At 40.8% G+C, this 14,847-nt stretch overlaps 1 protein-coding gene across 1 annotated transcript in view; it reads left to right on the forward strand.

The window, feature by feature from the left end:
* The first annotated feature begins 10,624 nt into the window (after nt 1-10,624).
* The window catches only part of GOLGA4 (golgin A4), a 72,626-nt gene continuing 68,403 nt past the window's right edge, over nt 10,625-14,847 (forward strand). The window contains 1 exon segment of the mRNA XM_058035359.1: nt 10,625-10,793. Within this exon segment, the coding sequence (XP_057891342.1) occupies nt 10,707-10,793 (87 nt within the window). The 5' untranslated portion in view covers nt 10,625-10,706.

Raw genomic sequence — 14,847 nt, forward strand, 5'->3', positions numbered from 1 at the left:
ACTCTCTTCCAGGGTCCCGACACAGCCTGAGCGTGATTGGCCATTAAGTGAAAACAATTCACATGTTGGATAAACAACCTCCAACCGCATTCCAAAGCAGCAAAACACAGGAGAAGCAAATTAGATAATATTGTTTGCATTTTGCTCTGAGGCCTCTCAGCTTCCCAGAAGAAATCCCGGGGAAAGGATTTTTCAGCAAATATGATGGTGATAATGAAGTATTCTATATTTTCAACTGAAAGGCAAATTGCTCTTCCTTATGTAGAAGTGCCCTATGGGCCTCTTATGGAAGAAGATAAGACATGAAAGGAATTTCAAGCTTCAAGCCTCTTCAACCAGATACTCAACCCTATTCAGTGGGTGGCAAAATTTGTACTTAATCCTGGGAGCTAGAAAAGGGGGTTAAGTAGGGTGAGAAACACCTCCCTCCAAAACACTTCATTGAAAAGTATAAGGAGGAGGGAATTGAGTATGCCAATACTCGAGCAACAATATAGCAGTATCCAGATATTATCTTAAATGCTGACAAGTTTCTAATCTGAAAGTGGTGCCCTTAGAGATCTGTTACTTTCATAATCCTTATGTCCTGAATGCATGCACTAATTGATAGATCTAGCTACATAAAACTGTTGTCCTTTGTGAAATTGTAATGGCTTTGTGCAAACAGAGGGGAAAAATGTTTATTCTGTGTGAGAGACTGGAATGGTTTATGCCTTAAACATTGTTATGAAGGGGTTTCATCCATTATAGCAAAAACCATGTAAAGACAACAACAGAAGCCTCCTTTAAGATGCCTGACTCAAACTTTGGACAGTGAGATAAGCAAATAAGATTAGGGGATTGTGAAAAATGCCAATCACTTGTTTTTAGAATTTTAGAAGTCTAATAGAAATAAAATGGTTATAAAAATAGTAATATAATTAGAATAATAAAAATTTGGACAATTAGGATTTAGGACTATATGAGACAATAAAAACAAAGAGTTACAGACAGTCCGGGTACATCTTTCTGGGTAAAATAACCCAGAAAAAGGACACACGTTAACAGAGTGTGTCCCTTAAAAGCAATAGCCTGTTGCATATTCAATACACCTCATACAGGATGCATAAATTCCATTCAAACACAGGATTCTGTCTAGTCAGTGTCAATTTCTTCCTCTAAATCATAACAGCGTCTTCAGGGCTGAGCAAAGTGGGAAGAAGTTTGTTTCTTCTGATTAGGGAGCCATAAATTCTTTTTCTCTGAAAGATTTAGGTGTCTTGTGGCTGCTATCTCCATGTGAGTCCTCTCTTTAAAAAAGCATCTTATATAGTACAATTTCTATTTTAACATTATGTTAAAACTATATTTATCTCAGTAAAGAAAATTAATACAGCAAAACTTTCTAACGTAACACATATAATATTAATTTTAATATTTGTGAAAAGGCAATTATAGAGTATGCATTTTTCACAGGATGCTATTGTTCAATCATCTCAGGTATAGGGAGAAAAAAAATAAGGCTGAAGGAAAGGAATGCATCCACAAGAAAGCCAAATTTAGCAGAAAATCATCCCTGGCTGGGTTTGGTGGGAGGATACCACAGCCCCCAGAGACCAGGCTTACACAGACTTCTCCCAACTGAGGAGAGAGGAAAAGGCTTCGCAGTAGGGCGTAAACTCTGGTCAGAGGTGCTGAACATCCCTCTTCCTGTATACAAACCAGCCCAGCTATGAAACCCCCAGCCCCACAGGCCACATCCACAGGACATTCATGCAACAGGCAACTGAGGAGGTGTCATAATCAATCAAAGAGCCCCCAAGGTGCTTCCCAGACTTATTTCTGAGGTCATGCACCACAGCATTGCATGTGATGCAAAGGAATGCAACCAACCCAGAATCTGCTGCAAGAGACTCTGTCAAACTGCATTCTCCCAGGGGAGGTACCTGGGAGTTCCCACCTGGGCCAAACATATACTAATTCACTGGATTCTATCCTTTTCTGGGGGGATGCTCACCACCCAGAAGACCAGCTGGAGAGAATCAACAGAATATAATTGGGATCAATGGAGTATTGGGATATTGGGACACAAAACAGACAATGGACTTTGGGCCTGGTTAACATAAGAGATTTGATAACAGGATGCCTTGGCAGAAGCAAACAGAACTTTGAAAATTAGACCTAGATTGCAAGAAGATTCAATCAGACAGGTTTACTGGAAAAAGAAAATCCCATTAAGCTCTGCAAGCAAAAGAAGTTTTTAAATGCATAAGTTTGTGTATGTGATTTTAACCTAATCATTGTAGTACACATTATTAGTCTCCTTGAAATAGTATGTAAGCACTTGTATCCCACAACAAAATCGGATTCTGATCACTGAGCCAGTCTCCATCTCTCTCCATCACTGTCATAGTGGTGATATTTTCTTTAATATGTCTCTCTTTCTGTCCCCACCTCTTTTCTACTTTTTTTCTTCCTTTTCTTTCTCTCTCTCTCTCTCTCATATTTACTATTAAATAAAATTCATACTATTAACTTTGGCAAACGGTCTCATTTGCACCTTAATTCAGGCAGAAGCATTTCTAATAACCTAAAAAATCTAGACTGTAACAATTCTGTTTCATAGATTCCAGAAACTGTGATTCAGAGAAGTATTCTAATTTATTCCTTGTTACAACAGAAAGTTTAACTTTCTGTGTTCTGCATACATCAGTTTGTTATAGATGGATAATGAGATGATTGGCTCTTGCAATTAAGGGATGAATAAAACGTGAATATTAAGAGAAGCTTTATTGAGGTATAGTTATGTTACTGTAGTTTAGATGTCCTCTGTTCTCCCCATAGTTCCTTTTTCCACCTCCTTCTGCATTGTTGCCATCAGACAGCTGGGGTTGCCTAGCACAGGTAGAGAGAAGGTGTGCACATGTGTCCCTTACCTGGGGCAGCTGGGAATGGAAAAGCTTGGTGCTAAAGGTGGCAACGCCTGATCTCCAATCAAGTTACAAGAAAGCAGTGTCCACTGCTAAATGGCAAAGAGCTGACTGACAGACTTTGGGAGGAGCCAGGGCTGGCTGATGCAACCCCCAGGAGTATAAAAGACTGACCATCTATCTTGAAGATGAGCCAGCCACGTGGTGTACAGCTATGAGGGCAGGTTCCAGGCCTGTTTTTTCCTTATTGAGTCCTTGTGTTGTATTTTTGTTAAGGTTTAATAAACTTTTTAAATTTTTGAAGTGATTAGTCATGTCTCACAAGTTTCATAAATTTGATGCCATAGAAGGAAAGTGAGCATTTTCCTTAATGACTGATCAAATTATACAGTACTGTAAGTGGGAAAAATACTTTCTGATTCTCCTTAAAATAGCTGCTTATTTTGATGGTGGCAAATGTTATTCAGTACATTTCTTTAAAAATCTATTACGCTATAACTTAGTGACTTTTCTCAGCTCTTTTCTGCTTGGTGCAGCATCTCCAGTGATGTGGTTTTAGATGTTCTGTATTTTAGCTAAAAGAATCATACATATTAGGGGTTTTTTTTAGCTCTTCCCAAATCAGTGTCTCAAGATCTTTTAATGAATTCTTACCCCTGCCGGCTAGAAATTATTAAGCAAAATAATTTGCTGTTTCTTAATGTTAATGTTTAGGGAAAAATATTATCATAGAATAAGAAAAATCCCAGCAGTCCTAGTTGTGTTTTATGGCTCTAGATCTCGCAACAACTAAAAAGCAACTAAATAAGCAGTCATTCCTTTGAACTTGTTGGGATTTAGGATTCCTCCTTTTGTTTATTTCTCTCAGGGAATTTTCTCCCATATGTGCTGCTAGGAGAAAATAATGAGCGGGTATTTAAGAGCAACAAAAGAAGTTGCTAAGCTCGGGGGAGAAGGGCAAGTGGCTTCACTCCTCTTATTTGAGGGTTTCTCTTGGAGGGGCAGAGATACGTGAGAACTGGGCTAAGAAAAAAGTGGCTGGGGCAGCTTCTAGCTCCCTCTTGCTCTCTCAGCATTTGGAGGGGAATGAGGCTGCAGTCATTGCGGGAAGAATCCACCACCATTGCAAGATTCTGTATTTTGCTGCCTTCTACCATGAGTGGAGCTCTGCTCCTTAGACCAGCTGTTGCATTGGGACCTTATTAACACCCTACCTCACTGAAAAGGACTTTCATCATTGTTATAAATGATCAATCGAAAGCCAAATTATCAAAAATGTGAAAAGATTTATTTATCTTTTCCGCAACTGAAATGGTCCTCAAAACCACCACAACCAAAAAGATGGTGTTGAGTCTGGGTTCGGTGCTGGCTGAACCTGGATCCGCCCTCTATCACATCAGACCCTCCCCCTTTCACGAGAGTCACTTTTAGCGGGGATGTTTTATACAGTTTATTGTGCCCGAGGCAGAGGAATCCCAGTTTCTTTTGTAACTCTTCACATTCATAGTTGGTTCTTTCACTGTGCAGAGCTGGACAATCGCTGTTTCCTGGTTGATAACCAGTGTTGATTGAATCCCGGGAAGTCACGTATTCACATGTATCTTTCTGACGACTTCGGCAATCTTGATCGATGTTATCAACAGGACGATGATCGCTCTTAGGTCTGATGGATCGGGATAGTGGTGATCATCGTACTGGGTGCGTCTATCCATAAGCTAAATGCTGATTGTTCTTCTGCTGCCTTCAGGAATTTCAGAATTTGAATAGACATCCGCCTCTCAGGCTGCTTGTGGTCAGCGACTCGTTTGGATTTCACAATCTTTATAAAATACATTCTTTGATAGCATGCATTATTTCCCAACATATATTACACCATCCACTCAGGTGCCTCAGGGGAAAACCCGGGATCCCCGAGCCCCCTCCCCCTCCAAGGGAGCCTCTTTCTCCTGGGTATCTTCAGGAGCCCAGCAGCCACTGCCCAGCCCCCAGTGGTTTTTGCCACTGCTCAGAGGTTTCTTTCCTACACTGTAACTCACACCCCTGCCCGGTATCTTGTTAAGCCCTCTGATGTATCCTTTCTCTATTCCTTAGTATAGCATTCTTTAATATAAGTAACATAAAATAAAAAATTAGCCTTCTAAGAACATAGAGTCAGATTCATCAATTCCTCCTTCATCCTGGGGACCCTGCAAATACCACAGGGAGGCATGTTTGGGGGTTTTTTTGCTCACAGAAATAAGGATGAAGTGGTCACTCAAGTGACCATCTTATGTGAAGTAATTTAAAGTCAAACTCTTTACTTGTATTACTATTGATAAAAATGGTTGCTGGTTTATTGCATCATTAGCTCTCTTTCCATGGTGTTCAGAGTTTTAAATATAATTAAATTAATTAAAGTAAAATAGAATTTTAAAAAAAGGTTCTGACACTCTAGAGAAAGCACAAAGGAAATATCACTTAAGGTAGTGATAAAATTAATATTTTTGTTTTAGGAAAGTCAGACTCTTGCAAGATTACACTATGCCACTCAATTTTAAATCTCTAGATCTCTTATATTCCCATTCATATAAAAAAAGGTGTCTTGAGTGAGCCAGCTTACTGCAGTGGTTCTTAGTAGTTTGTCTTTACTGGCTGAGCTTGCACTTTGTACTTTTGGAAAGACAGGTACATGGCAATGTGATCTCAACTTTCCTGTTAAAACAGAGAGGTTCTGCTCCCTCTCAAGGTGCAGAGCAGTGATGCCTATCATTTTTTCTTCTCTCTGAAGTTACTTCATTCCTCTCATCTTCTCAGCATAAACAATTTCAGCCTTTATGGTACCTTTCAGCATTTTCAGACAGTGCTCTTGCTCTTTTCATAGCTTTGTGCATTTTGAACACGCTCACTGACTTCTCTCTCATGCCACTCACCATCTTTATTCAATTAATTAATGAACCTCTTTCCTCTGTTTTACTTGCACTGAGTTCAGGCCACTATCTGGGCAGGTGAATAAATGAATGCATAAATCAACAGCATGGACTGTTTGCTATGAACTCAAGCATGTAGTAAAGAAATTTTGAATTGGATATCCAGTAATTTACTTAGAGCAACCTGTACTTTGTACAGAGAAGGATTATACAGCTGACAAAGAAACCCTGGGTTTTGTTTGTTCCTTGACCTGAATGGTGTTCATTCCTATCTTGTTGATATGGTTTTGCATTTGTAGTATTGACAATGACTCTGCAGAGGCATAATCTCCTAGAACAGTGTCATCTGGTGGTGGTTGTAAGTCACAACTTCTAAATAGAAAATCAAATCAGCAATCAGATCAGGCTAGAAAAATGCTCTGATCGCCCCTTTTATTTAGATTAAAGCTTTTAGGGTTCAAATCACAGGACTATAATGAACTTACTTTGCACAACTGCTTCTCATTTTGTAGGTTGCAAGTATAATGGGTTGCCACAATTTTCACTGTCAGGAAATGTGCTGTGTTTTGTAACACTTGTATTGAAGTAAAGATCAAAATACCTCTGAACTAAAAATTATTATCTGTGTAACTGTGCATGATATACTCCCTGACAACTTTAACATCAACAGTAGTATTTTGATTTTTATGAGTAGGAGTAGAAACTGCAAATATTACTAAATGCAACATTCTGTAAACTGTGTGCAAAGAACAGTAGTTTGTACATAAGCTCTGGAGAGTAACTCCTGTTACATGATCAGTGCTCCTTTATTCTTAGCTTTTTTTACTCTATTACCAGTTCTTTTAAATTTATTTTTAAAAGAATTCCCTCAATGTCAAATATTATCCAGGTGGAATAATAGGAATATTCAACAGTGTTTTAACAGCATGATGATGAAGTAAAGAAAAATTCAAATATGAAAAACTTCCTTCCCAAAAAAAATTGAACCAACATTTAAAAGTTGGTTTTTATGTTACACTTTTCTATATCTTTTAATATTTGTGTTGGATAACTGGATTGAAAGAACTAGCTGCTAGCATATTCATATGTCTGTCCTAAAATATTTCGATTTGAATGTGCAGGAAAATGTATTGAAAGCCATATTCATAATTTATGCCCATGCTTTTTTGTCACTTCCAGAAAGCTACAATCTTAGACAGCATTTAAAAAATTAGATTAGATTGGATAAAGACTTTATGCATCAGTAGGCTGAAGGCTAAAGACTTCAGCCATCAGTAGGGACTAAGATATTTGAGATACTTCCAGTAATAGAACAATACTTCCAGTGATAGAATTGCTTGTTATCTGAACTTGAAGAAGAATGAAATGTGATTACTTGAGTTTAAAGTTAAGAAAATTGCTCAGCAAAGAGCAATCTGAATATTTGTGAGCAATCTGAAATAACTTGCAACATAAAACCGTCCAGCTCCTGACTCTCTATATCTCCCTTGCAGCAGCTGTAGTTCTCAGGGGAAACTCAGCACAGTAAGTCAGCAGAAATTACTTGCTCTTTTGCCAGGTCAGTTTTTTGCAGAGTGAACTTGCAGAAATGACTAAGGAGATGGTCTCACAAGCACTGAAGTTAAAAAAAAAAGCAAGGAATGAGATGGCAGGCATGTGTGGGCTGGTGTTGCTGACAATTAGAAAAATCTAGACTGGCAAAAGAACAGTCTTTTACTCAATACCCTTTCCCAAAGAAATACCTTAATGACTGCTATAGACTGAATTTAAACAGACCTTTATTCTTAATTATCTGTCATAACCAGTGACTTTTGCAAGTATACAGTTATCTTTTGCAGATGGTACCATGATGCCACATTTATCTTTTTTAATCTGTTAACTGGTGTACTTAAGGACTATTAAAAAGGAGGGGCATATATTCACTTTTAACTACTTCTTTTATTTTTTCAAATAAATCTGCTAGGATCAGATCAACCCTTTAGAAATAAGTTATCATTCAGTTAAGTATGGAATTTTGGCATTCTGTGTGTAAGAATGTAATTTGAGACATTTTCCCCAGGATTTCTGTGGGGTTTAGAGTAAACACTTTGTTTTAATATGTTTCAATCAAACCTGCTCAGATGCTAAAACATTTGAATCCCATTTAGAAGGCTTATGATAGAGTTTTGCAGAGTTATCACACATATCTTCAGAATTTGGATACTGCTGCTTAATGTGGGATTTCACGTTGTATTATTGGAGCACTGCTAGACACATAGCTATGTATCACAAAAGATCCCAATTCAGGAGCACAAAAATTCACATTAATTTTTTTTAAATGACACCCATCTATATATGATTAAATGACATATACAAATATTATTTAATCTCTTTCTACAACCCAGGTTAGGCATCTCCTGTGAAGAACAGGAGGTGATTAAGTACCTTGAAACTGACACATCAAAAGACCTTGTTGTTGTAAAAAAAGTCCCCTAGAAAATATCCAATTATCACATGATTATCAGATTACTGTTTTTGCAACCCATTATCAGAGTTTCAACTAATAAATCCCCTTATCATTTTCTGTAGTAATTAAGAATTTAGTGTAGGAAAAATTTACTTATTTTGTCATAGTTTCTCATATCAGATTTGTTCTATTCCACACAGCCTTTAGTCCTACAAAAACATGAGTACATGAGAAACACTCACAACACATCATTTCAAGCTTTAAATTTTCTAAGGAAATAATACAGAGCTTTCTTTTGTGTTGTATACATTTTAGGAATGAATTAAAAAAGCTGTGCTTTTCTATTTGATACCTACAGGAGCTAGTGTCCTTTCAATTATGCATCTGTCCATCAAATTCACATACTACATCTAGTGACTTAGGTTTAAATCAGAAGAGTAATCTGAACAGAAAAAGAGAATATATGCTAGCATTTGTAATAGAGAACATAGGTATGAGAGGGTAATGGATTTATTAGGTTATTGAAGGTTGTTAAAATGTTTCCCAAAGCATTCATCAGGCAATGTTCCTCTCACTTGATAATCTCTGCATTTTACCACCATGCTGCTGCATGTCATATTTAGAGGACACAGAAGCTACCCTACTGAAGCAGAAAATGTTTAATTTTTATGGATGCAATAAACTTAATTGCCCATTTTATCTTATTTCCTTATGGACTGCTATTCAGATGGTTTTGTCCTTTTAATTCTGGGGACTTTTTCCTATAATTCTGTCTCAACCTACAGGAAAGATACCCCACAAATCTTCAAGATACTTACCTGGCTATTACAGCTTGTAGGTTCAGATTAGCTTTTTTGAAGGTGTTTGAAGTCAACAGCTGTTCTCACGAAAAAATCAGTAGAGTGTGCAAGTCACTGTTGTCATCTGAAGTATGCATACAGTCTTAATAGGAACACACAGTGTACATTTAGTCCTAACAGGAACACACAAACAAACGGGTTTATCTACAACTAAACAGATTGTAAAAAAAAAAAATTGTTTTAAAAAAAGGGTTTTTTTCTGCTATTTAAAACATAAAACCATATTTTTATGTTTGTTTAATATAGCAAAAAAAAAAAAAAAAAAAAAAAAAAACAAGAAAACCAGCAATTAATTTTTTTCTGTATATTTAGCTTGATTATTATTTTAGTCAGCGTAAAACAAATGGGAAAATAATTTCCTATCCATTTCCCCCCTCCTCAAATTACTTAGAGATTTCAGGAGTGTATTTCAGTGAAAACACCTCTGGGCATTTGTGATTGTTGCACACAGCCTCCCTAGTAGGAAGCTTTATAGAAGAACACGTGGTTCATTGTTTCTTGCAAACAGCACCATGCATTTTTTAGCCTTCATACAATGTCACTATCAACACAGTAAGTTTCAAAATAGTCCCGTTGTTGGAGAATGAATGCTGGCTACTGCTGACAGCCCTCTGCGTCGACATTCGCAGCCCTGAACACACATTCACAAACCTCATCCAACAAGGGATCTAAAGCCAGAGGTTTTAACCTTGAGCCGCCAAGAACATTTCTGCCACAGTTTCGTGGAGACAGTAGTAGCAAATAGTAGCGGTAGTAGCAAACACCGTCTTTCCACCTTCAATGGTACTTTAGTTGTAACAGTGTATCTCAGGTTTACGAACAGGCTACTCGAAAGAAAAACGCGGCGACTTTCTGATTAGCAGATAGGTTTCCAGGCAGCTTCAAAAAGCAACTGTTGGGCATTTTTTAGTCGGAAGCTTTCACAAGTCTTAGAACAGAGCACCTTTTTGTTACCTCGCTGTCCGGCTCTTCGGCTTGTGAAAGCTTGTCCTCGACACTGTCGCTGACCGACTCAGGAGGACTCTTAGGCGAGGACTCACAGCCCCTCAGAGGCAGCATTCTGGCAAGTCAAGCGTCTCCGTGGCGCGGTTGAAGGTACGGAATCAAACGGCTACGGCGGCGGAAAGGCGCAGCGAGGCGGCAGCTTTTACTGCTCTGTTTCTCGTCCTTCCGGGCAGAAGTAATCACTCCTCCGCCTGCAACATTCCCGGGACGGCACCGCCTCCCTCGGCCTCCGGGAGAGATGGAGCAAGCGAGGCCAGGAAACGCCGCTTTGCCCCGCCGCAGTCCTGGCGCCCAGGCTGCACCTCCGCCCGGGCTGTGGCAGTAATAGCGCCGCGCGTAGCCTTTGGAAGTTTGTGCCTCGCCGCACACCGTGCCGGCCGACGCGCCGGGCTCCACGTTGGCTGCGCAGGCGCAGTGGTCGCGGCTGCCCGTGCCCCGCGGAGGGGTCCGAGGGCGGAGCGGCGGCGGCTCCGCGGGCCGGGGCGGGGGGAGATCGGTTCCGCCGCCCCCTGGGCGCCCCTTGCTGCCGGACCAGCCGGCCCGGGAGCCGTGCCCTCATCCCCTTCTCCCTCCCGCCACCATGTTCAAGAAACTGAAGCAGAAGATTGGCGAGGAGCAGATGCAGCCGCGCGGGGCGGGTGGACGTGCGAGCTCCCTCCCACCGCAGGTACGGCGAGGAGGGGCCGCTGGGAGACGTGTCCGTTGTGGGCGCTGGCGACGGCCTTTCACCTGTCGGGACGGGGCCGCGCTTCGCCCGGCCAGGCCTTGGTGTCCTGCGGGTCGGGCGGCCGGGCCTGCGCGGCGCGACCCTCCCGCGGCTGCGGCTGCGGCTGCGGCGGGGCCGGTCCGATCCAGGGCTCCGGGCTCGGCCGGCTGCCGGGAATCGCTGTCAGCGCCGGGCGGCTTCGCTAGAACTTCGTCATCTAAGTGCTCGCCCGTCCTCCCCCTGCTAGAAACTGTGCTTCGTTTTGTCCGCTCTACGATAGCTGTCCTGTGGGAGAATGTAAAAACCATCTCTTGCCTGAAAGTACAACAGAACGAAACAGAAATGGGTTTCTTCATTAGCATTTAAAGTAATCATACTTTTAAGTGTATTGAATAACAATCCAGCATTGAGTTCCCTAGTTATCCTTTTCTCTCATCTTAATGCTTGTTCTTTCAGTTCTGTACGTCCCTTCTGTTAACATCTTGTAGAGAGCTGGTTTGCTTACCTCGACCTTATTCTTGCATTTTTTGCATTTTTTAAACTGTAGATTAATTGAGAATATAGTATAAATCTGAGAACAAGGCACTTACTTATTTGTTCTAGTAATAATTTCATTGGCCATTTTCCTCTTGGGTGTACTTTCTTTCACTAAGTTATTATAAATGTATTCTAGTAAAGGCTATTTTTAAGTGATAATAATACCCACCAGATAGGATGTGTCCAGAGTATGTAAGTGAAAGTGGTGATGAAAAAAAAGTTGTGATGATTTCATGCACGTGTCAAAGCAGAATAATTTTGGGTAGAAAGACTTCAGCAAGTTAACATCCTATTGGCAAAGTCTGCTGATAATGGCTGCCTGTGTCTCATTCTAGGTTAAGTGTCCGTGTATCTTGGAATCTAAAAGTATAAATACTAATATAAACTCTGAATTCTGTGAATCTTAAGCTAGAGACAGGTAATTTAATTACTTAGACAAATAGGTGACTAGTTGCTTGGGCTAGATCTGAATGTAATTTGAACCACTGGGAGATTTGGCACTGCATAGTCACAGTATTAGACCATGGTTTCAAAACTGCTGACAGTTATGTTCTATTATTTGAATCACTCATTTGTGAAATAGAGGTAAGATTTTTGGAAATGGATCTATTGTGAAGTCTTGTCTAGCTTGTTGAGTCCTACTTTAAGGCCTTCCATAGTATTCATTCTGTGCCTTCTCTGGTTAGTGAAGTATGATTGTGTTAGTTAAGTTTAGAGTGCTGTCTTTATTGCCGTATGTGGTGAGCTTTCAGTGCAGTGTAAAAGAGATTGATCTGCAGAGTTTACTGTTTTCAGTGTGCAGCAGCTAAATTATGACACCTTTCACACAGCATTGTAATCCACTTAGTTCAGGATGTTGTAATCTGCTTTGTTCGGGATGCTCCATGCTTGTGTTCAAGAGTTGATACTCTCTGAGAATCATTCTACTGAATAAATATGGGCTTACATGCATATATGCACCCAACAGCATAATATACTTTAGTCTTTATCTGGCTCTTGAAAAATTAGTTTTGACAAATACTCTGAAACCTGATATGAGAGTTTATAGCAAATTATACCTAGTCTATAGACCTAGTCTGCTGTACTGTGGACAGAGCCGATTATGTAACTCAAGGGTTGATATAAATGGAAAGGCAAAAGCAAGAAATTACAACAAGACATTACAACAATTTTATTTCATGTGAAATAGTTGTCTTGCAATGTTTCTTACTTCTCAGTTGCTCTCAAGCAACAATATGGGGAAATAGTTAAATTTGATCTTAGGAGTAAACTAAGTTTTTCTTCTCACTTTTTGTATCACATTTGAAAACAGTCTGAAGGAAGAAGTGAGGTTTTGAGGCTTATAAAATATACTGTGGTCTTGCAAAAAGTGTGGGATATGCTTTTTTCATTTGCTTTTATTCAGATCAGTAATTCCAATCCTCAAAATGCATTCCTTCCTGGCAAAACATTTTCAGACCAAATTTTTCTAACTCTTACTATTTCTTAGTTTATGAAACTCATGTTTGCATTAATTTTTGCTCTTTTTTTCCTACATCCTGTTGTAGAGAGGCTTCACTCACTATGCTTAATACCCTCTATGCTCTACTTATATCCTTTACTTTAAGACCTAGAACTTCACATTTGTACTTTGGTTTGTAGTGTCCAAGACTAAATTTACTAATTTAAGACTGGTATAAACCTGGAGGTAAAATTTCTCAAGTATAACTTGAGAAATATAACCTTTTCTGAGGAGGTGTTTGTAGGCCTTCCTCTTTCATATGAATGGTTACTGACTGATGTCATCTGTCAAATTGAGCGTAGCTGTCCCTCACAGTCTGAGGAACACATCTCTTTCTGATGGCTGACAGGGTGGAAAAAAGCGCTGTTGCAATTACCGATGTCTTAAACTGCTACATGTCCAAGACTGTCACCTGACAAATAGGGATGAAGAAAAAATGGAGACAGGCAGTACTTTCTTTGCCTCAGTTTTTAATAGTGCTAACAGACCTTGGTCTGCCTGGTCCTGAGTCAGAGGACCATGGCTGCAGGAACATTAACTTTTCATTTGTGAACATGGAAATTTTAACAGACGAGTTGTGTCAGTTGAACGAATGTTTGTAAGTTCATGGGGCCTATGGGATTCAACCCAGGGTACTAAAGGAGCTAGGAGATGTTAGGGGTAGGACACCTCTCAGCCATCCTGGCAATCTGGGGAGGTCCCTGCTGACTGAGCTAGCCAGTGTTATTCCAGGTTACTGGAAGGGCATGAGGGAATATGCAGGAAACTACAGAGATAACCTCAGAACCTGGAAAAATTATTAAGAAAATCATACTGTATGCTGTTGAAAGACATGTAAAGAGCAGTGCAATTATCAGACAGTTAACGTGGGTTCACAAAGGGAGAATCCTGTTTAAAAAACCTTCTGCAGTAAGTTCACCTGCCTGGTAGACAAAGGGAAGGTGGTGGATGTAGTTTTTCTGGGTTCTATAAAGGCTTTTGGTACTGTTCTTCCCACTATTTCTTCCAGGCAAGTTTTCCAACAGTGGGATGAGCAGGTATGCAGTGCACTGGCTGAAGCATTGGTTGAAGAGCAGGGCTCAAATTATTGCAGCAAACAGGACATGTGGCTGGTGACCAGTTACCAGTGGTGTTCCTCAGGGCTCAGGTCTAGAGGCAGCTCTGTTCAGTCTCTCCATCAGTGATCTGGAGGCTGCAGTGAATGTGCAGATAGTTAGGTGATGATGCCAAACTGGGAAGTGCTGCTGACTCTCCCATGGGATAAGAGGCTTTGCCTTGCAGAGGGACCTGGATTGATTGGAGTATTGAGCAGTCACCAGTGACATGAAGCTGAGCAAGACCAAGCAAATGCTGGATTCTGCACCTGGACGGAATAATTCCAGGCACAAGTCTGAAGTGGGAGAGGAATAGCTGGAGAGCAGCCCTGCAGAAGGGGGTTTGGGGGTGCTGGTTGGCAGGAAGATCAATGGGATCAGCAGTGTGTGTGCCCTGGCAGCCAAGGGGGCAAACCTCATCCTGGGGTGCATCAAACACAGCATCAGCAGCCAGCCAAGAGAGGTGATTATCCCACTGAATTCAGCGCTGGTGCAGCCTCACCTCGAGCACTGGGTGCAGTGCTGGGCCCCGCTGTTTAAAAAGGATGTGAAGGTCCTTGAGCATGTGCTGAGAAGGGCACCAAAGCAGGGGAAGGGGCTGGCAGGAATGTGCTCTGGGGAGCACTGAGGGCACTGGGCTTGTCTGGTTTGGAGAGGAGGAGGAGGCTGAGGGGTGGCCTCACTGCTCCCTACAGCTTCCTGAGGAGGAGAAGTAGAGAGGGAGGTACTGAGATCTTCTCCCTGGTACACAGTGCCAGAACATGCAGAAATAACTCAAACTGTGCCTGTCATGGGAGATTTGGACTTACATAAGGAAACACTTTTTACTCAGAGTGTGGCCAAAGCATGGAATAGGCTTCCTGGAGAGGTGGTTGATGCCTTC

The sequence above is a fragment of the Melospiza georgiana genome, chromosome 1, assembly GCF_028018845.1.
Source record: "Melospiza georgiana isolate bMelGeo1 chromosome 1, bMelGeo1.pri, whole genome shotgun sequence".
Lineage (NCBI taxonomy): Eukaryota > Metazoa > Chordata > Aves > Passeriformes > Passerellidae > Melospiza > Melospiza georgiana.